General features: G+C 34.3%; 2 protein-coding genes across 11 annotated transcripts in view; one reads left to right on the top strand and one right to left on the bottom strand.

Annotated features, from left to right (window-relative positions):
- LOC110453747 overlaps positions 1-13,560 on the bottom strand; it is a 53,540-nt gene extending 39,980 nt beyond the window's left edge. For 2 of the 7 annotated variants that reach the window (XM_021502867.1, XM_021502870.1), the window contains exons 1-3: positions 12,862-12,950; positions 9,522-9,593; positions 1,264-1,290 (exon numbers count right to left, since the gene is read on the bottom strand). In XM_021502867.1, the coding sequence (XP_021358542.1) occupies positions 1,264-1,290; positions 9,522-9,546 (52 nt within the window). In that variant the 5' untranslated portion in view covers positions 9,547-9,593; positions 12,862-12,950. Of the gene's footprint in view, positions 1-1,263; positions 1,291-9,521; positions 9,594-12,081; positions 12,104-12,861; positions 12,952-13,500 lie in introns of those variants that run through there. The other 5 variants (XM_021502868.1, XM_021502874.1, XM_021502869.1 and 2 more) reach the window with 5 other exon arrangements.
- The window catches only part of LOC110453746 (contactin-2-like), a 47,232-nt gene continuing 33,695 nt past the window's right edge, over positions 11,130-24,666 (top strand). Inside the window, exon 1 of one of the 4 annotated variants that reach the window (XM_021502865.1) lies at positions 11,130-11,168. The gene's annotated coding sequence lies outside the window, so the exon portion shown is untranslated. Of the gene's footprint in view, positions 11,169-12,337; positions 12,441-12,992; positions 13,080-13,633; positions 13,717-24,666 lie in introns of those variants that run through there. The other 3 variants (XM_021502866.1, XM_021502863.1, XM_021502864.1) reach the window with 3 other exon arrangements.

The raw sequence follows: 24,666 nt of genomic DNA, 5'->3' as shown, positions 1-24,666 counted from the left end.
CTCTCTCAATTAAATCAGAAGATAAGAGGAAGTGTTATATGACTGGTGAGGAAAGGGTTACATCAACATTACAATTATCTATGGAAAATGATCTAAGGATCACAATAGATGGACATGTGAACTTTGGACTTGTATTCAACTTTGCGTAAACAAAGCAAACAATCAGGAGAACATTTATATTATCTAGATGAATCAATGTTTAAAATTATTTTCAAAAATCTTGAATCATTGAAGCACCGTAGAATGAGAGGAGATATGTTTAATGCATATACATTATAAACAAAAAAGACAAGAGGACACTTGCAGAATATCTTGAAGACGTAATCACCTGGACATCGGAAAACATTTTGCAACTGGCAGATGCATGGAACAATCTTCCACAACATGTATTCGATGCGCCCAAAGTTAGAATAAATTGAAATTCTTAGAAACGAACTCTTGAAAAAAGTCTGTAATTTTAAGTTTTACGACCTGAATTGTACATCGACATATAATGAACTTTGTATTACCTGAAGTAAGATATGTGGTTATAATTTAATCTTGCTTGTAACAAGCATTTTCATTGGCTTAAAAATTTATGTTATCAGTCCATAACATAAAAAATGACGTCGCCGTTTGTAACGTCGCTTTTGATTGGCTGATACAGCAGTGCAATACATTCTAAGAGAACAGAGTCCATCAATAAAAGTGGATTCCACAAGGATTGTGTAAAGTAGATAAAATTATAAGGATTAACTTAAATAATTTTTTTATGTTATGGAGCTATAACACAAAAAACCGGAGTGTACTCTCATCATAAACCGCTTCGCGGTTTATTTAGAGAACACTCCGTTTTTTTGTGTTTTATCTCCATAACATGAAAAATATATTCAAGTTAATCCTTAAATATTATGTAATTGTATCTATTGATATGGATACAGAGGCTCATATACAAAAACTGTTTTCATCACAATTCCGAATGAATCCTAATAACTGCATCTACTTTATTTTTGACACATTTTGAGATGCATGTTTGCCGTAATATGTTAAATCTAATTAAATCCTGTTTCTGTAGATCAAAATGAGATTTGAACATGATTTCAATCTCAGATCCTTGACGCAAACATTTTACAACAACGGTCCGGCAGAACGCATAACAAGTTACGGTTATTTGAAATTACATGCAGTAACAGTTTGGTTACGGACCTGTTATTATAAATTCAGCTTTAGTAGTTTCATAAGTTTCTGAATGCGTTATGGCATACAAACATGAAGGTTACTTACTTGGTCCGATTAACTGTTGCTGTTCACCTATGACCGAATGAAGAAAAATCGATGTCAAGTTATTATATGAATGTTTCAATAACTTGTAGTGAAAGCATTTGCTTATTGCGAGCATTTTGTTTTATTCTACGTATTAATTTGCAAACGAAAAAAACGCATGTTACTGTAAAGGTTAAAAAACATAGGGGAAATGGTCGGGGCTCCCACTGTCTCTGGTCGTAGTTATGTAAACAGATCTTTTCACTGAATTTATAACTGAATTAAAAGATATTTTGACTTAGTGCATTTGTTTGAAATAATCCACCTGAATATGTTTGAAAATAAAATTCCTGCTACTGTCTCTGGTATTTTGTAATCGTATCCACACTATGAAAAGTTTAAATATATAAAAATCTTTGTCCCAGGCTTTAGTGAAATTCCTGTTACTGACTCTTTTGGTTATTGTGGAATTGCTTTACCATCTGCTATTAGAAAGTCAAAAAAAATATTCAACAAGAGGTCCATTTGACCTGTATCTTCATCAGATGTACTTGCACCATAATTGAATGCACAAGGTTTGAGAAATACAAGAGGTCCATTGGACCTGTATCGCTCACATGGTTTTATATATAAATCATTACAACTGAATGCATTAGTACATCTTTATATGAAATATCCTCAAAACCAGACAAGATCTATGTTCTAACCCAACTGGGACCACACTATTTGACTTTCAACGAATCAGGCCTCTATTGAGTTGCCATGTTAACAGATTTTGAAATAAGTAATATGTCATATTACATGGTGTAATTAGACAATACTTTAATTTTCATTCAGCTATAAGCTTTTTTAAACCTAGAAACCAATTTTTTAACAATTTCTGAAAACTACACCAAAGAATATGATAATCTAGCTGTACCATTTCTTAGGACCGCAGGGGTCAAATCAAACTCATTCAATCAAGAAATGTTTGTTCTTCCTCAATAATGTTTTTGACCGAATTTTGTACAATCCACCCAGGCAATAAGGGGGTATTAGCGTCTTGTAGCAAAATATTAGATATTTTTCCTCTTTGGGGCCCAGCCTTCCTAGCCCCAGGGGTCGAACCAGCCTGCTTTATTTAGGAAAAGATTGCCCTCCCCCAATGAAGTTTCAGAGCAAATTTGGTTAAAATCGTCTCTGGTGTTTAGGAGGAGATGCGTTTTATAGCAAATTTAGCTAAGTTCCCCTTCAAGGCCCCGCCCCCTGGGCTCAGGGGTCGAACAAACCTCATGCATTAAAATGTTTGATTTCACTTAAGTGGAAAAAAAGTGTTTTGTACTTGTGTGCAAGATCAAATAGTAAAATACTAATAATAATAATATACAACATTTGATATAGCGCCCTATCTAGCTAACATAAGCCAATCTAAAGCGCTTTACAGTACGTAAGTTTGAAGGTAATCTGCTGAAAACTACTCTAGATAACGACCGGATACCGTTTTGGCGATTGAACTAAGGTACATATCTCCATAAATAACGGGTTGAAAAATGGTGGTTATCATATTCGTCCGAGCTTTCAAAGTAATAAACCTTCCTATGAAGTTTGATGTTATTCATTGCGAATACTAGAGATATCGAGTGAACACTGTCCACCTGCTCACATTATAACATAATACATCCTTTTTTTGACGGGCATATATGCACTTTTTCTCAATAACCAACATGTCAGAGTGATGATATTTTGCAAATAGCATCCTGGGGTAAATGGCTACAGTTTGTTTAAATGAATAATTTTATTGGCTTTCAAGGTCGAAGGGTTATAATGGATTAAAATCTTTAAAACATTCTTCTGAATAAGCCAAAAGTACCAGGTTGATGATTTTGGCCGGTAGCATGCTGGGATGAAGGGCTACCAAGTTTGTTCAAATGAATAACCTTCACGAACTTTCAAAGAAATATGGTTTAAATATTTAAAAAAGTATTCAAACAATTTCTTCGTCTGGGTTTTAATGTTTGGTCAGAAACATGTGTGAATGAAGGGCTACCAAGTTTGTTCAGGTGAATGTTCTTACCAACGTATTCTCAAGTTGACAAGGATCAAATATGTTAAAACATTCGAACAACTTATTCAAAATAATCAAAAGACCCAGGGGTTGAATTCTGCCTAATTAAATTTTCGAGTTTTTACCAATAAGATATATTACGATAAGACGAACAATCAAATATCAAAATACCAAAGAGTTGTACATTATACTAAAAAGGATGCACATTTAGTCTATCGAATTTTATGGGGGAAAAAATGCGATTTTGTAGTATGAACTTGGATGAACGGCTACCACATTTGTTCAAATGCATAGCCTTGACCCACTTTCAAGACCACAGGGGCCAAATGTGTAGCTTTCTTGATAATGTGCTACAAAAATTGTTCAAATCCACTTTCAACGTCACATGGGTCGAATGTTTAAAAAAATTATTGAAAAAAAATCTTCCTAATAATCAAAAGACGTAGAGTGGTGACAATTCGCATGTAGCTTCAGTTATGTTTTCGAACTTGGTCCACTTTTAAGGTTACTGGTGTGAGATTAATATAGTTGTGGAATGGCACAACGTTACTTGATGTGCGATGAAAAGCTATGGGATTATAGCGTGTGCACAACTGCAATAGCTATCGGACAGTTGTGTGGTAGGTATCATGGTTGGTATAATTTAAGGAATTGACTGTGAATAAATACGATTTCGTATTTGATAATATATCTCTCCCCATATAAGTATATTTCAGCCAGATTTACATGATTATCTACTTATCTAACAGTAATGGACACATCTCGTTCAAAAATTATTTTCAAACGATCTTAATCGCGTTTACTGTAGATAAATTGCCATATACAATGTACGCAGATGAAATGTAAACTACGCAGCTTCGTCTGTGATCGACTCCATTCCATTCATTAGGTGGATGCATATTTACTGTACCTGGCAGAACAACTCCCATTATTATTAGTTTTACAGTCATTTTAATACTATGTAACGGCATTGAAGACCCAGATGAAGTACAAAATATACTGAATGGATATAAACGTTATGTACCATATTTTACCCGAGCTTTCCGGATTTTTTTCATTCCTCAACATCGATCAACCGATCTTCTCATATCGCACATATGTGCGCGTTTTATTGCACTACGGGCGATGGTTCGCGATGGTTTGCGGACAGTGTGCACACGATGTATGAACGATGTGCGCACGGTGATTTTGGTGCGCTGTGCGATCTCACAACTGTATCATGTGATCGATACAGTCCATTTGGTCCTGTTGTTTGTTAATGTGTAAATTTTTCAAATAAATATCAATATTTTTAGATGAGAATTTGAAAAATGTACATTATTTTACAACGGGTGTAACGGAGATTTGCTGTCATATCGCCACCGTAATCAATATCACATCTTTACATAGACAAGTTGGGCTTTTCCATCAAAAACTGTCTGTACAATGGAAAATGAAAAAGTACCTCAGGAAAAGCTTGGGGTCTCATTATGCTTCTGCTGACGACAGTGGTGGAAGAGTTCAAGGCCAGAGAGGTATGCTTAATCTTTACTATGGTCAAGTTTTATTGTAACGATCATGATGTCATAAGGAATATTCTGTTTCCTTTGTGATATAAAAGCCGTAAAGATTTTTATATTTTGCTAATTATAATACATGTAACTACGCTGGTTCTTATTTTTGAGGACGTGACATTACTTTGATTGGACTACGATTGATATGGTGGGATTCTGTACAAGGGAAGATAAAACAACTGGAGGAAGGAACTAGGAATGTAAGGCAGTGGAGATGGAAAATCAATGGGCGTGGACTCGCCGTAAGATCTAAAGGCATAAACCTTGTTGCAGGTGCAATGTATACAGAGAGCTGAACACGAGGTATAACAAAAACTAAACAAATCTACACTCGTGATGATTTGTGGAGAATCTGAGATAGTCAGTGTGATCGACCGTATCCTGTCTTGATATGCTGGTCAATAAGTGCTGAAAGACGGACGATACAATTATATTGAGTCATGGCCTGGTGTTGCGCACATAGTTTGGAAAGTGAGTAAAAGTTACCAGAAGCACAGAAAATTATTTCATTCATTCCATTCCTAAAGGCATAAGAGACATCAACAGGAAGGTATTCCTAGAGTTACCAGTAAAATAAATAAGTTAGTGAATGTTAAGTGAAAGTTTGCAAATCCTGGTCACTCTTGATGACTCTGTGGTAAGAGTGTATATGATTCCTCAAAGATTGACCTTTAAGGATCATTGGTCAGACAAACAGGAACAAAACCAAATCATTTTTTACATTTTGCATATAAACAGACAGACAAAAATAAAATATTGAGTTTTGCATAATGCTTTTCAGTATTCAGGATATAGCTTGAAATCCCTCGACTTTATTTAAAATGTTTGACTATATGTTCAATTCATCCAAAAATGAAAGCATTTTAGCTTCTCCATCTGACAATAAAATTGCGTTAATATCATCCGTTCTTTATATTAACATTTCCGTATAATAAATCTTATCTTAATTTAATGATATTTCCCCGCCCCTCTGCTCCAAATGGGGTCACACCTTCTCTTTATATAATTATAAGTCCCTATGACCCAAGGATGCTATCGACCAATTGAAATATAAAAAAAAACTCCACAGAATTTATATCTCGCGTGCCTCTGTTTTGAGCCGATTAGTATTTTTCAAAATAATACAGAAATAGCATCAATGATGCGATATCATCACCCAGGGCATTTTGTTTATTCAGACTATTTTGAGCCTATTTGACCCCTGTGACGTTGAATATTGGTAAAGAACATTTAATTATTACAAACTTGGAAGCCCTGTGTCCCAGCATGTTATGACCACATATCATTATCCACAGCCTTTTAGTTATTCAGTTAAAATTGTTTAAAGGTTTCAAATATATTTGACCCTTGTGACCTTGAATATGGGTGAAGGTTATTTTTACTTTAACAAACTTGGTAGCCCTTCATCCCAGCATGCTACTGACCCAATATCAGCATCCTGCACGTTTTGGTTATTCAGAAAAAAATGTCTAAAGGTTTCAAACATATTTGACCCCTGTGACCTCGAATATGAGTGAAGGTTATTTATTTTTACAAACTTTTAAGCCTTATATCCCAGCATGCTGCTGACAAAATATTAACATCCACAGCATTTTGGATATTCAGTTGAAATGGTTAAAAGGTTTCAAATATATTTGAACCCTTAGACTGTAAATATGGGTAAAGGTCATATACTTTAACAAACTTGGTAGTCCTACATCCCAGCATGCTACTGACCCAATATCAGCATCCTGCACGTTTTGGTTATTCAGAAAAAAATGTTTTAAGGTTTCAAACGTATTTGACCCATGTGACCTCGATTATGAGTGAAGGTTATTTATTTTTACAAACTTTTAAACCCTTTATCCCAGCATGCTTCTGACCAAATATTAACATTCACATCATTTTGGATATTCAGTTGAAATGGTTAAAAGGTTTCAAATATATTTGACCCCTGTGACCGTGAATATGGGTGAAGGTGATATACTTTAACAAACTTGGTAGTCCTACATCTCGGCATGCTACTGGCCAAATATAATCACCCTAGGCCTCTTATTTATTCCGAAGAAGTTGTTTTAAAGGTTTTAAACATATTTGACCCCTGTGACCTTGAATGCAAGTCAAGGTCATTCATTTGAACAAACTTGGTAGCCCTTCATCCCAGCATGCTTCTGGCCAAATATCATCATCCTGCACCTTTTGGTTACTGAGAAGAAGTTGTTGAAAGTAAAAAGTTGACGCCGGACGGACGACGGACGGACTGCCGACAGACGGACGGCCGACGGACACTGCACCATGGCATAAGCTCACTTGCCCTTCGGGCAGGTGAGCTAAAAAGTGTTTGAACATTTCTAAACATATTCTATCTCTGTGACATTGAATACGGATACTGGTCGTTCATAAGAACAAAACGTGTTAGCCCTTCATTCATGGATGGTACTGGCCAAATCTCTCCCTTGGTCTTTTTGTTTTTCAAAAGAAGATGTCTAAAGTTTAATACACATTTGACCCCTGTGACTTGAAATATGGGAGAAGATCATTCATTTGAACAAACCTTGTAATCCTTCAACCAAGCACGTTACTGGTCAAATATTACTACTCTGTGCGTTTCGTTTATTCGTAATTCGTTGTTCATAGGTTTTTATAACTGACCCAGTGGCCTAGAATATAAATGAAGGTTATTCATTTGAACAAACCTTGTAAGCCTTCATCCCTTAACGGTACTGGCCAAATATCACAATTTTGTGCCTTTTGGTTATTCAAAAGAAGTTGTTTAAATATTCTTTTAGACAACATTGACCTCTTTAATCTTACATATATGAGGAGGTTATTCATTGTTTATACCTTAGACATTTGACACCTATGACCTTGAAATTGAGTCAAGGTCATTCATAAGAACAATCTTAGAAGCCCTTTATCGCTGCATGCTTCTAGCCAATTATCATCAGCCTGGACTTTTATTCAGAAGAATAAGTTTGAAGAATATTTAAACATTTGACCCCAGTGAAGATGGGCCAAGTTCATTAATTTAAATAACCTTGAAAGCCCTTTGTTCCAGCATGCTACTGGCCAAATATCATCACCCTTAGCATTTTGGTTTTTCAGTAGAAGTTGTTTAAATGTTCTTTAAGGCAATATCGGGCCAGATGAAAATTTTAATTTATGCTTAACAAATTATTATGATTAAATAAACAAAAGGCCCAATGGGCCTGAATCGCTCACCTGGTATTAATCTCAAAAGTGGACTAAAATACAGCGACAGGCAGAATATCAGTGTTTGATTCATAAGAACCAATTAAAAGATTTAAATATATAACACCTGTGACCAGGAATGTCGAACAAGGACATTAGGTTGAAAGTGGGTCAAGGTCATTCATTTGAAACCACTTGGTAGTCCTTCATCCAAGCATGCTACTGACCCAATTTCAGTACACTGGGCCTTTTGGTTATTGAGAAGTGGTTTGAAGATTTTATGACATTTGACCCCTGTGCCCTTGAAAGTAGGTCAAGGTCATTCATTTGAACACACTTGGTAACCCTTTATCCCAGAATGCTACAGGCCCAATATCAGTACCCTGGGCAATTTGGTTATTGAGAAAAAGTCGTTTGAAGATTTAAAGACATTTGACCCTTATGACCTTGAAAGTGGGCCAAGGTCATTTATTTGAACAAACTTGGTAGCCCTTTATCCCAGCATACTACAGGCCTTATATCAGTACCCTTGGCCTACTGGTTACAGAGCAGAAGTCGTTTGAAGATTTTAATACATTTGACCCCTGTCACCTTGAAAGTGGGTCAATGTCATTCACTTGAACAAACATCGTAGCCCTTCATCCTAGCATGCTACAGGCCCAATATCAGTAACCTGGGCCTTTTGGTTATTCAGGAGAAGTTGTTTGAAGATTTTACGACATTTGCCCCTGTAACCTTGAAAGTGGGTCAAGGTCATTCATTTGAACAAACTTGGTAACCCTTTATCCCAGCATGCTACTGGCCAAATATCATCAGCCTGGGCCTCTTGGTTATTCAGAAGAAGTTGTTTAAAGTAAAATATTCACGACGGACGACGGACGGACGACGAACGCTGCAACATGGCATAAGCTCACTTGACCCTTCGGGCCAGGTGAGCTTAAAACACAAATCAATTTCTGAAGAAAACCTGAACAAATTTGATGGTTATACTGCCTTTAGTTACTGAGAAACAGAGCTTATATCAAAAGACATATAGAATACAGTGCGATGCATGAAAATCTGTATCAGTTCTGAAGTCACTCTGACACTCGGAAAGGAAGTTTTCCTCTATTTCCCCTATTGGGCCCCGCCCTCTTACCCCATGGGGACCATACCCTTCTTTTATACAAAAAATAATCTCCTTTGGCCAAGGTACTTCTCCAGACTAGATCTGATCCGAATCCAATAAGCCTTTAATTAAAAGGACTACAGTATATATACAAATGTAGCATCATTTCAAAGGGGAAAGTTGATGGACAATGGACGGACAACGGATAATACACCATGGCATAAGCTCATTGGTCCTTCAGACAAGGTGAGCTAAAAGTGTTCATTAATACGTTTTAGTAGATGAAATCATTATATTGAACACTTATGTGCAGCAAAGGTGTAATATCATTGGGGTGAGGGTATTTATAGTATGGCAAGTTTTAGTATCTGGATAATCATCATATTGGGGATAATTATCTTACCTTGTCTGCTAAACCAATTACCCATATCTGGTCTTTTGTGTACTGCCTATGTGTTCCCAGGATGTAGATTTTCTGCAAATAGAAGTCTCATGTATGATTATAACTTTTCAAGATGATTAAATATCTTTCGATAAAGAATTGGAACAAGCACTAAACATATGCTTATACAAATTTTACTTTGTTGATGAAGCAAGCAAAACAAAGTAAATTTAACCATAACATATGGCTATTTTGTTTGAGGAGGACAAAAGAATGAAAAACAAATGCATGTCAAAAGTGTTCCACATCCCACGTAGAATACAGCGAAAAAGGATAGGTACAACCCATATCCGTTATAACTTAACAAGTCTATAATGTCTGGCTAATTGATTATGTGCAGATTTCTCCATTGCTGAAATGTATTTACCAAGTTCCAAAAGAATCCGGCCATATTTGCCCCATGAGGAAACTGTCGAGTAATCGGAACACAGTATGCTTATAAGTAAAGTGCAGATTACATCTGCAGTAACTTACGACTTGGTCTCAGTTTTGCATAATGTTCACGTTTACAAAGTCTCCTCAAAATCGAATGTTATTCAACTAAGTAATTCTGCGGAACCTAAAGTGTGGACAGACGGACATTCGCCATACCATATATATCGCATCAATTTTTTTATCAAGCTTATAATAAGATACAATATAATGTCATAATCAAACAAATGAGAAACCTAAGAGAGAAAAACTAAACAAAGAAAGGAAATATAAAATAAATTTGACCCCTCCTTCCACAAAATATGGATGTACCAACATTGTTTCATATACCATCATGTATTTTAATATATTTTAAATGTCTTTAAACAAAAAAGAATCTGAATTTTCCTTCTCTATTGATTTTTTTCAGTATAATTATTAGTTAGAATTGGTATCACTACAAACAGTAATGTAACATGACTATACATACTATCTACATTTTACAACAGGTCTACCATCTTACTAGAAGTGTTTGAAAGAAATCGCTCTAGTCCATATGCAAATCATAACGCAAGGTTTGCTAACAAAATACACTTCTAGCATTATGTCGTTAATTGTAACATGACACATACATCATATAGTAAAAAATAAGGCGATTTTAACATTATTGGACTGACTTTACAGTCAAATTTTCTTCATGGTATCACGAATGCATGCATTTCTTCAAATACCGATAATGTATATGTTGTTATGGAGTAGATATTTCAAAGTTTCCTACTCATGGAGGTGTTGGCAATATCCCTTCAGCCTTTCTAGTCAATAGTGTTTTAAATGACAAACAACAATACCGCAGTTTTTTAAACCAAATTTCGAACATAAAATTGATTACACCAGGACAATATAAGAACAAAGGTAAGATTTACATGTACTCCCTTATAAAAACTAGGCCAAATCAAAGAAATATCACATCCTCATACTGAGAATTTGGGGTTTTGTTTGTTTGGGTTTTGTGTGTGAGTGCTTTATGTCCTATTAGACCTTTCTCATTTTGGGGTAGACCTAGCACGGAGCGTGGAAACAGAGACCCAGACATGCAAATACAGGGGTCATTTCAAAAATATTATATATGGAACGTAGCGCATAGGGTATGTCACAGTGTGGATACGCACATGTAAGTGACTACAGGTAAGCGAACAGGTAAGAAATTATGTAACCGGTAACCACAGTCGTTATAGACTTTTTCGTTGCTCAATGCGACAGGTACAGTTGTATGTGACCGTGGCAATTGATATTTCAATATGTCCATTAAGGATCTCACACGGGACGTCTGTTGTATTTTCTGACGCCGATTGAATTAAAAGAAATTCCCCGAGCCAAAATAATCAGTTGGAAGAAGTTTGTTTTTTTACCAGAGAGACAGGGATCACATTTGCAGATTCAATTTACCATCCACAAACTTCTTAGGACACGATATTTCCATATAACGAAAGAAATGTTTAACGCTTACACGGTGTCTTTTTATATATAGCGTTAAGCTGAAGGTACTTTCGTCATTTCATTCCTTTGCATTTTTGTATTGAGGTGGTTGGAAAAAAGGACGTTTATTAGCACCCCTTCGTGACAAAGTAACGTTCATGAATGTTCCTTCGCAACAGTAACATGATGGCGTAAAAGGAGTGGTTTTCTGTATTGACATATGTTCTGGTTTATTCTCCTAAAAAATAACAACAGAGGAAAAGTAGAAATTTATTCAGTGTCCTGCTATTTTCTTAGTTGCTTAGTTTTAAATCGACAGCGTTCATGGAACTTTCACCATGCAACACAACCAAAAAATATTTAAATTTGGGTCGGGGGCATAATAATAATCTTTTGCTATTCTTAGAAGACGAATTTTCGAATTTCTATACTACTGCGATCAACTCTAGCATGCACCGAGTCTTTGTTTTCAGTATTAACCTTTTTTTTAAAGTGTTTTCTGGAGAGAAAAAAACAGTAATGGGTATGTTACTGCAGGTAAGGAGTACTAAAAGATGGTTCTTTAGTGTTTTGACGCAAGCAGCGGACAGGAATCCTAAATACAGATGAAATGAAAATAATTTTGAGATGTTCCCTGATTTTACTACTCTCAGTGTCCGTCTCTGGCTCCGTGGTAGGTCTGAGTCAAAATGAGAAATGTCTATTAACAGCTATGGTCATTTAAGGACGTGTGTTACGGCACGATTTCACACCCGGACACGATTTCTCACAAAGGTGAAAAATCGTTTTAAAATTGCCGAGTTCACATATATTTTAGCAGTTTTAGAAATCGTGTCCGGGTGAGAAATTGTGCCGTTCCACACGGGTTGTTTTGCCTATGGATAGAGAATTATACAGACTGTAGCAAACAGGTAGCTAAGCAAAGCAGAGCGCATACTACAGTTAGTGTCGACAAGTGTGCAGCTCTTTTCCTCGTCGCCATTATTTTCTCATGTAAGTATAATGGGTGTCGATCGTTTGAAAATAGTATACAATTGTTTAATGAGTTTTAACTTAATGACACTACATATTTAACTATATACACAAACATTGTACGTGTTAAACGTGTCACAACGATTCAAGACTGACTGGTGCCGTTGTCAAGCTATGACTTTGTGACTGAGTTGTGTTGTTCACCTGTGCAACGATGTTACGGCATTGTAAATGTCATATGTCGCTCGACACGGGTTGTTTTTCAATGGAAAGAAAACGTATACAGACTGTAGCTAACAGGTTATTATTTCTATATTTGTACTTTTACTATACACAACCATACTTTTTTAAATAATATAGTTATGAGTGAAGTTATGAAGAAATTTAAGACAAGATGAATTAGATGAAACACTATAGTTCTATACGGATCAAGCGTACTTACAAGTTGTGTCATTCACCGTCGATGTAGGATCCAAAAATGCATATGTTATGTAACTATGCTAGCCATCGTGCCTAACAACTAAATAACAAGAGAGTAGCATAGCCAATCGGCTGCCTCCTTTCAACAAATGACGTGTGTAGTTAAGCAAAGCAGAGCGCATACTACAGTTAGTGTCGACAAGTGTGCAGCTCTTTTCCTCGTCGCCATTATTTTCTCATGTAAGTATAATGGGAATCGATCGTTTGAAAATAGTATACAGTTGTTTAATGAGTTTTAACTTAATGACACTACATATTTAACTATATACACAAACATTGTACGTGTTAAACGTGTCGCAACGTTTCAAGACTGACTGGTGCCGTTGCCAAGCTATGACTTTGTGACTGAGTTGTGTTGTTCACCTGTGCAACGATGTTACGGCATTGTAAATGTCATATGTCGCTCGACACGGGTTGTTTTGCAATGGAAAGAAAATGTATACAGACTGAAGGAAACAGGTTACTATTTCTGTATTTGTACTTTTACTATACACAACCATACTTTTTTAAATAATATAGTTATGAATGAAGTTATGAAGAAATTTAAGACAAGATGAATTAGATGAAACACTATAGTTCTATACGGATCAAGCGTACTTACAAGTTGTGTCATTCACCGTCGGTGTAAGATCCAATAATGCATGTTATGTAACTATGCTAGCCATCGTGCATAACAACTAAATAACAAGAGAGTAGCATAGCCAATCGGCTACCTGCTTTAAACAAATGACGTGCGTATTTAAGCAAAGCAGAGCGCATACTACAGTTAGTGTCGACAAGTGTGCAGCTCTTTTCCTCGTCGCCATTATGTGCTCATGTAAGTATAATGAATGTTGATCGTTTGAAAATAGTATACAGTTGTTTAATGAGTTTAAATTAAATGACAGTTCATTTTTTAGCTAGAATGCATTCCAAGTATGAGCTGAATATCCGACATTTTTATGCTATCAAAACACCTTATCAGCAGCTGTTTTGTTACAATTTCCTAAAATTATTTGTTATTAAATAATCACTCTTACTTATACTATTTCAATTTCAATAATTTTTATTGTCAAAAGTCAAATACATTGGGCAGCAGGCATAGCCTATTTAAGCCTTTTCCAAACACAGTAACAAACAGTGGTACAAGTATAAATATAGAACTATAGACATTAGAACACATACAAACACATAAACAAGTCGATATTTTCAAATAAATAATCAAAGTAGGAGAAACAACTACTAAATTCTATTTTTATTATAATTTAATCTAATGGTTTGAATTCTAACAATTTATTTTGATACCGAAAAGATATTTAAAATATACATGTTATTTAGGAAAAGACAAGATTTGTTTATGAAGCTGCATTTAAAAACATTGGATGGGATCAAATTACCGCCTCCAACAGCTACATGCCAAAACGTTCATTGACGTATCACACAAGGCCATCCATTGATGAGGTTGGAATTTCAATCCCACAAAATAGTGTAATTTATACATATTCAACACAGGTTAGATATATAATAAACATGTTGTAGAGCTTTATATTCTTATCTATGTAGTTGTTTTCCAATATCTTTTAACAAAGTAGTATAAATGGTTCTCTGAACCCAAGCACCCCTCATCTCAATATGAAAAATAAACAAAGAAGAAAAATAGGAAATAACAATATTAATGTATAATTTTTGGAAACCAGGAGAATTACACTGAGCAAATGAATGAATGAATGAAAAAGAATTAATAAATGAATGATTAATTTCATTAAAAAAAATAGTTAAGCGTCCTGAATCTTCTAGAACTTGAAATGTAATTGGATACAGATAGGAGAATATGTTTGTTTTCATTTTCATCACATCTCTCACAACCATTTAGCATGACATCTAATGATAAATGGTTGTGTTTTATGGAATATATTCCGAAAAAGTATAGTACGATATTCAGTGGGTTTTTATACAATCAAGGAAGTAACTAGATGCTGTTTCAAATCTAGAACCACAAGAACACGCAGAGGTTTTTTTTCTGACGGTCATAATTTAAGTTACTGGCCTCATTTCTTAACTAACAGAAAAATAATATTAGTTTCCCGATTTCCTTAAAACTCAAAGAGATCAATTGTTCTTGTGTTTGAATTAAGAATTGGTGTTATTAACTTTTTTAAACTGATAGGCGGAACGAATATTTTGAAAAATCTGAAGTCATATTATTTATTTCATTTTACATAGATGGAAAAAAGCTATTAGAATAGTAAACAGTTCGACAAAGAGGAGGATCAAATTCTAATTGATGTAAGGGGATGCCTAGCTAGTGTGGGATCATGAAAATGTGACTCAGAGATTTATTTCACATAATCTTGTACAGCAGCATCACTTTATGTTGTTTTCTAATTATCTGTACAAGATATTGTGAAGGGGGGGGAGCTCTACGTAGTCATGTACTTTTTCTTTGGGCCTTATTCTTACATATACTATTATGTGATGCATGTGTTCAGGGCTCTACCGTTGGTGAAATTGTCACCGCTCCATGAAATATTGACTAATGATGACCAATAGTAACAAATGGCTATGAATAATAATAATAGACTTTATTTGAATTCGATAACACATTGAGTCAAGGACTCATCTCACATGTGGTCGACATAAAATATACAATATTTACAACATGAGTAAGAAAAAAAGATACATTGCATACATGCACACATAAAATACATTAGGTTAAGATAGTAGCATATCACAGGTAAGATTATAGTACCACAGGTTTCGAAAGATAAAACAAGTGAGTTGATTAAATATCATGCAAAGCATAAATTCTCATGATGAAATTTTAGAAATTAAGAGACACATATTGTGTCTAAAATATATATATACCAATATGGAAAATTGTAAAAATTGACCGAATAAATGCTAGTATAGCATGAGCTTAGACCAAAACAGATATTGCAGAACATAAAAATTATTATTAAAAAGTGTAATTAAACCTGAAATTATTACACATGTGACGAAGCGTAGGAGAACAGCATAAAAGTATCCAGGTATGTTGGTCCAGATATTGTCAATACAGCTGGAAGTAGTTCCGGTAGTTCTCGTAGGAACACTGACAATGTTATAAAGTCCACAGCTGTCCATGGCGGAGCAGAAATATTTATAATATTAAAGTTTCCCATTATCACAATGGTTACATTTTAGAAGAAATCTCATAAAGCATAACTCCCATCTTCTCAAACCAATCGCATTTAACACCCAGGGGTGTATAGAGGGAGCCGACCATAATTGGCTTGGTATTACTTTGACATATTTCAATCCAAATTAGTTCAAGGTTTTCGTTGTTGAGTGGGTGTCGTTCCTTGTATTTGATGCTCTGATTTATGTACAGAACAACACCACTTCCTTTTTTATGACATCTGTAATGTCTTATAAAGTCATATCCAGGAATTAAGAAAGTTTTACTTGTGTGGGTATCATTTTGCCATGTTTCACATAAACTGCACAAAGTATATAATTAAGAACTTGAAATTTGATTTCATAAAAGTGTTTGGGAAGACTCTTCACATTCCAGGAAACGAATGATATTCCCCTTTTTAATGACGTTTGGTAAGAGTGCTTCTGGGGAAAAAAATCTGTGTTTGTGTCTCGAATACACTGATCACATATCAGGTGAGTAAGTCATCAGGTTTCTCAGACAATAGGGTGTGTCCATTGGTTGTAATGCATTATTTGTGCCAAGACTGAAAAAACCCGGCACAGTATACCTCTATTCTGTCAAACTTTACAAGTAAGTCACAATAGGGACAGTCCATTTGTGTGGGGATGATCCCTTCACTAAAGGGGGATTAGTGTCTGTGGGTCCATGGTTGAGTTCAATATCGCTGGACAATAGCAGTAGTAGAAAAAGTACATATTGATTTGTTCTCACATTACTACTTGTTGATCTATTCTCTGGTCAATATGTAGTTATATGAAAGGAAGCATAACAGCGTGCGTTTTTTCAAATTTACGAGAGACATTTATAGAAACTATGACAAGGTAAATTAGCCTTTCAATGCAACTACTGAAAAGGGGTTTTCACGACTTGAGTAGGGAGGTCAACTAAAAAATTTTNCAAGGGAGGTAATCGACGATCAGCCAACTGTGTTGCCAATGTAAACTGAACAAAGGGAGAAAACTGTTACAGGCCAAATAAACTGAATTCAAGTATAGTCTGTATGTGATAAGTGAACATACACAAATTATTTTGTTCGACATAATTATGCAATTTGTTCTCTTTCTTTTTCTTCTGTTAATGATGGTGAAAGGATGCTTTAATCAACTTATCTTAAGATATGCATGAACAGGCTAAATAGGTTAACTTAATCAAATATTCAACTAAAAAAGTAGAAATTGGTTGTTGTTAATACTTTATAACAGCAAATTTTCTACTGTAAAATTTGAATTTAATTCAAGTAGGAGAGTGAATTTAACAAGACAATGAAAGTTTTTACTGATAAAGCCCTTCTATGGAATTCATAGAGAGTGCATTAGACATAGATAAAAACGTTTGGATTGCAATGGCAAGAATACAATAATGAAACCTGCAAAATTTTACTGCTATAGAGTACAACACTGGTTTAAAATTAAGGACAAAATTACTTACCACCTCACACACTGGTTACCGATACAAAGTGTTTGTAACTTTGGCGGCTGTATACGTCCTTATCATTTGTCTGGAAAGAAGTTACAATAATTTATTGTGGAATTGAAAATATTGCATTTGTTGTAAATCTATAAATTGAGCATATTCACTTTTTCTTGACATAACATAGAGGTGATATTTTCAGATTTTCAGTGTCAAAAATATCAGTTTTATTTAAGGCATTAATCTTTATATTTCACTGTTAAAAATGTAATGAAACATTAAACTGGAGTCTGAAATAATTCGTATTTTAATACTCACAACCCAAGACTTTGAAGATACTTACCAGTTACCACAATCAAAATCTGTCACGGGAATTAGTACGAGCAATCTGAATAAGGTCTGCCCTGTGGTCGTATGATTATCTGGTTTTGAATCTGTAACATACAATAATGCATCAACACAAATAATAACAACCTTAAAACAAGTAGCCGGTACACTAAACTAAACTCAAGTGTCCCGACCCGGAGTTAAACCTGTGACCCCCTGGTTCTTTAGTTGAGCGCTCTACCACAAGACTAAAACATCCAGACCAGTTAGTCTGGTCATTAATTCATCCTTTATTATTAAAAGATACAAATTAAAACACTGTAACTAGATCTACACTAATATTTTAATACAAAATATTTGAGTGGTGAAAGAAAATTCCAATATTCAGCTTCATACTGAATAAATTAATTTTATTCCATTCAGACTCAGAGAAATATGGAGCCAAATTTTTTTTTTTATTGTGGCAACAAAAAGTTATCAACTTTCCTGATACAGCCTATAGTAAAAGGGAGGTAACCAATGCACACACTTGTACATGTTATTGTTTTAAAATACTGTGCATCGTTGTGCATCGTTATTTCTAAAAACAAATTTGATGTAAAATGTCTTATTGGTCGTATCTATCATTATAAATATGCTAAGAAATGCTAACCTTTAAAATAAAACACTTATGGAAGATTTTGTTTAAAAATTGCCGAGGTGCTGCCGTCTGCTTCGAAACATGAAATTGACAAATTGCGTATAATTTTGTACATTGAAAGAGCTTTGACATTTCAAACACTTCTGCTGAATGAAGTCTGTATTCAAGTCTTTTAAAAATACATTCTCTTGTAACCTTACCATTTCATAAAATATTCAGTCGTGCTGTCAAAGATTCCGGCCAAAAAAGTGTCATGGCGATTTGTCACAGTTCCGGAAGTGTGAAAGTTATCTCCCTCGAAGCGACACCTGGCGATAACAGACGATGCTAACTTGAGTTTTGCAAATTACTTATGCTTCAAATGCACTTTTGAACACTCAAATGGCCTTTTGTGTAACACGAAAATCCCTCAAGTAATGATTAAATTATTAATGCACAATAGTTTGCTGGTATGGAATCCTACAATGTTTAGGAAATTATCGACCATGGCTTAAATTCGTGGTCAAGAGGTTTAATTTGTTAAACACAGAAACGATTTTTTTTCTGAAAGACTAGGAGGCCTACGGATTTAGATCATTCTGTCTCCACCTAGCATTAACTTTGTTCATTTCTAGTTTTGTTTAGAATGTAAATTGCTATATCTGTTCAAGCGTTAATAAACATATAGACAAACAGGAAAAGATTTAAATCTGCAATATAATTTAAGTCATGACAATTCAATGCGGCGAAACAAAATATTCTTTAAGTTCAAGATTTATTCATTCAATCCGACACACTAACGTGAAGAATAAGAATAACTAACAAGCAGTCACATACATATAGTAAATATGATACATGGCGTGTGATGATTAGTACAAAATTACAACATTTTCTGCAAATGATGATAATTGACTATAGCATAGTTACATACAGAAGGAGCACAACCTTGTACAGAAATTAAGTTAATATTTTTTCAAGCTTTTCTAGGAATCTACACACTTTTGTGTAAAGGTGGGGTCAACATTTGGCCCCCACTTCAATTTCTTTTATTTTTTTGTATTATGTAAATACATAAAAATGAATAATAACTGCATAAATGATTATTCATTATTATTACTGATAACCGTAGTGGACCTCCTTGTACAACACCAGGTTAAGTGACGGGGGTATCCTTACAAAATGACAGATAAATGCCACAGGCTTATGTAATTTTGGAAAGTGTACAGTGTATAAAATTACTGTTATTTTGATAATAAATATGTCTTATTGGAAAACAAGAAGAAAGCATAGTGATACTTTTAATCAGAAAAAACATGCAAAATTTTCACAAAATTTATAATGTAACCAACATTGTCAACTTGCCTATGTATAGTTACAACGGTAGTCTACATTTTAAACTTCTTTAAAATCTTTCCATATATATTCTGTCTACAGAATCATTTTATGTAATTTCAAGACCGGTAAAGTACTGTTTTAGCATGCCAAACATGATCAATGCCAAATTTCACAAAATCATGGAGATTTGATTATCAATGTTTATTATGGTAAATACTGATACATTTTCTGGGTTTTTTTATCATGCTAAAACACTTTATTATATTACACATGTTTTAAAGTTATGTGCATCAGTAATGAGACATAAATATGTATTCTGCCAAAGTAATCCCCTAGAGAACTACTTGAGGTTGAGATTGTGTTATAGACAAAGATATGCAATTACTGTATAGAAAAACAATAAAATAATCTTAATAGTAAATCTATTATACACTTTATTGTAGCCCCCGGAGTAATGGCCCTTTGTTGAAAAATATTTGTCCAGACAACTCCTCTAAAACTATGTGGCCAATTTCAACGGATATGGTAACTGCCCCCTGACATTGTGCATCCAAGTGGTTTGTTTTTATTCCGACCCTTAAGAAAGGAGTTATGGCCCTTTTTGGGGATTTTTTTTATCTGACTCCTAAACAAAGTGGCCGATTTCAATGAAAGCTTACAGATATGAAATTACCCCCTCCCCTGATGCACGACATCTGGGTAGTATTTTTTTCATTTCGACCCTTTTTAAGGATTTACGGCCCTTTATTAAAAATAATTGTCTCTTCCTTCACTACTAGGACGATTTCAGCAAAACTGGTTCACTTTGGCTGACAAGATTTGGTATACAAGTATGCTTTGGCATGGGGAAGTATGTCAGTGACCAAAATACTTAAAATCATTACTGGTGGGAGACTATGGACTTTGCAATGCTTAGCCTTAGTTAGCCTTTAGCTTACAGTTCTGGTTTATATAGGAGCGGGGGTATTAGTAAGCTTTTGGCTTACAGTGCTAGTTATTATTTCATTTTGCCTATTTGCCTATCATTAAACAAAATACGAAGGAATATTATTTTATATCGTTAACTCTAAACAAATAAAGCAAGGAAAGATATACTTGTCTGACTCCCCATACAAAAAAAAACCATATTTCAGCACATTTGATTTGTGTGACCTTGAATGAAGGTCAAGGTCATCAACGTTTACAAAATTAAATCCATTTACATGAACAACCTACTTGCCAAATATCAAGACCAAAGGACCTTTGGTCATGAAGAAATGCAAGTTAACGGAAATGTGGAAAGAAAGCTACGTTTTTCTTTTTTTTAATCAAAAGTGTTATGTGACAAATTTACCGGTTGTTATTTTTTTTTAAATTCTTGATCTTGAAAGATATTATTAGTAGCCAACTTTTAAGCAAGTTTTAGAACTATGTAAATTAACGTGTAAAAAATGGAAATTTTCTCAATAGTAATACAATTTCTTATATTTTTCTGCTTAAATCTTCAATAAAAAGATGTTTTTCTTGAAATAGTGTAATATTCAGTTGGAATATGTTGCCAACGATGATGATATAATTTTAAAGTAACTGTGTCATTTAAATGCTCTAGAAGGAATTGTATTATCGCACCTTTAACACCCACACAGGTGTAAGTCAATGAGGTCCCATTTATCATAAAATGAATTCTGAAACTAACTGTTCCTGATTTAAACTACCTATACCCATATCTTTTTGCATTTATCTTGTTTTGAAATTCCAAGCGGGGGCCGACGCTTATGTTAAATCTCCATCGGCATTGACCCTACCTTTTTACATTAAATATATTAAACAATCCTTGCATTTTTATTAGACTTGGATAAGTAAAATAATATTTTGGTATATATTTCTCTCTTAGACATTAAACTGAATCACTTTCACATTTAAATAAGTAATGAAATTCATCTCCAATGTCGGAATTACATAATGTACAGGTTCTTTCTTGACGAGGAATACCTAACCATCTTCTTTTTTCTACGAGTAAATGCATATTGCAAGAACGAAATTTACACATAATTTTTTATCATTTGTATTAAGCTTAATTCAATATTTTTCTTGTTCAAACTTTGTCTTAAATATTGAATATGTTTGCCCTCTAGAGGAGTTAAGAATATCATCAAACCATTTCTGCATAAATAGACCCTTTAGTCTACTTTTCACCAGCCTTTTAATTTCGTCTTCTAAAAAAGAACATGTAGATTGATAGTACCACACATAGTTAGGCCAGTTTGGGATAAAATATCTTTAACATATGCGAGGCATTTAAATGACACAGCTCCATTTTCTTGTAATGTATACACTAGCTTATAAATAGTACTTGATAACTTACTAGAGGTAATCAACTTATGCCAGAATTCTATTATTCTACATTTAATTTCGATGTCTAGTGCGTATCTTCCAAGCTCACCATAAACAATGAAATTGGGTGTACTTTTTCTTACATTTAGTATATATTTACAAAATTGAAGATGGATTTTTCTATAATATTTGGGTTTTCAAAACCCCATATTTCTGATGAATAAGGAAGAACTGGCATGATAAATGAATCAAATATCTTCAATTGTAGATCAACTGGTAATGATATGTTTCTCAATTTCTTATAAACAGCAAACACTGATTTCTGTGCTTGAAGAAGCTACAATTAAAATTAAATAATAATCCTAGATAAGTTTACCCTTCCAGTATTTCTAATTCTACGTTACATAATGTAAAATGGGGAGTTCTTGCACATTTTCTTTTTGAAAAGATGACAACTTTTTTTTCTTGAATTAATAGTTAACTTCAAAGTATTACAGTATTGTTCAAATTCATTTAAAGCTAATTGTAAACCATCTGGTGTTTCTGAAAACAGGACAGTATCATCGTCATATAAGATAATGAACTGTTTGAGATACACCCCAATGTTGTCAATACACAGTGTGTCTTTTGTTTGAAGACAATTTACGTTTTTCAAAAAGATAAGTTTCTAATTCATAAATAAATTGCAAACAAAAATGGCGATAAATGTTCGCCCTGTTTTAAACCGATCTCACAATTGAACAAATCCGACTGTTCACATCCATTTTTAACACATGATTTGGTTTTATCATATAACGTAAAAATAATATTGATTTTATTTCCAGTAATGTTGCTTTTTTGGAGCTTTTTCCACAGACCAACTCTCTATACAGAATCGAAAGCTTTCTAAAACGTACAATAAAGTATTTTTTCTAATGAAAAAAATATTGAGATTAAGGAATACAATACAAACATGTTATCGGTTGTAGAATGACCCTTTCTAAACCCAGCTTGTGCCCCATGCTTATAAGGTCAAATTCGTCAGAAAATGTATTTAAACGATTATTAATAACCGAGGTGAACACTTTGCCGAGACAAGAGACCAAAGTGATCGCTCTACAACTATTCGGATCTTTGGGATTGCCTTTGTTTGTATATACTGGTTATATAATACCAATCTTCCACGCATCTGGTATAGACGCAGTATTCAAAATAAGGTTAAATATTTTATTGATAAATAGGGAAAACTACATCCATTGTACTTTTCGATATTCATTTAAGAATTGATCTATACCAGAGACTTTACTATTTTTTAAATTGATTAAAGAAAATTTAATTTCATCAGCGGTAATTTCACCATTCACATAATCATCAAATATACTATTATCAGGATTTTCCAGCTCAAAATCGTCATCATCATGAACAGACTTGTTCAGATCTTTAAAGTATTCATATAAATCAGTAATACATATATCAGCATTACCTTTCGTTACAGATCCGTCACATTTATTCAAAATATTCCAGAATAAGACGTCAAGAAACCCGTTATCGAATTCAAAATATCTGCTGACATGATATTCTCATCAAATGAATTAGATGGTTGTGCACGCTTGTCCGTTTCAAAAGACGTTTACGAATATTTTGTTCGAGATTCTGTAACCATGTGTGAAGATGTTGTCGTCCTATTCCTACTAATAACTTATTATGTTGAAACCATATATCGGCTTAAATGTCCAGAAAATGTTAAGCTATGTCATATCGGGCCCAGCAACAATAACAAATGACATTTACAAAATGCCAAACACTAATTACTATTGCATCGTACAACTGTTACGTCCTTCTAGGACACATTGGTGATACCAGGGCGAAAAAGTTTGCAACCCATTTAGGTCTAAACTACTATTGAAACAGAGGGGATATGCATACAAACCCTTAATTCATTAATTTCAAAATAAATAGAGTGGTACTGATTAATTTCATTTAAATTATAAAAGTGTGTATTTAATGAGCCATGCTACTACTCAAAAGAGATTACTCGGCCATCAAGGTAACTACAAACCTAGCAAAATATTAACCACCAGCAAACAGAAGGGAAAACCAAATCGGTATATGAAATCCATAGTTATGATTGTCTCTGTCAATAAAAGCGGAAATAGGTGAGTATCCCATCCTGGACGACGAACGCTGCGCCACAGCATTAGCTGACTTGGCCCTTTTTGCCAGGCGAGCTAAAAGTATCACGGATTACACTGGTCTTTTTTTCTCCTCACTTCCACATTGAACATGACGTTAGGAAGTGTAAGGGACATGTGCTTTGACGCCAGTTTGTGCAGTGGCTTCTTGTGAAAGACTGTCTACCGGTATGTTTCTGTCGTAAGATTTGAGAAAATAGTTGGTAGTGACGGTTGGGGTTCACGTAAATAGCTAGTACTTAGATATGGTTAAGGTCCCGCACAAGTCAGTAGGGCGGGCAAGAAACAAAGTACGTGTTTCTTCATGCATTTTAGAGTAGACCCCAGAATCCATCGTTATAGCAAACATGTATCCATCTGTCAATGCTTAGCAGTTGTATTCATGGTTAAAGGGTTGGTATTTCAATTGTTTCC

Source organism: Mizuhopecten yessoensis, unplaced genomic scaffold, assembly GCF_002113885.1.
Source record: "Mizuhopecten yessoensis strain PY_sf001 unplaced genomic scaffold, ASM211388v2 scaffold7493, whole genome shotgun sequence".
NCBI lineage: Eukaryota > Metazoa > Mollusca > Bivalvia > Pectinida > Pectinidae > Mizuhopecten > Mizuhopecten yessoensis.
The sequence above is the reverse complement of the archived record's forward strand: the minus strand, read 5'-3'. Positions and strand labels throughout refer to the sequence as shown.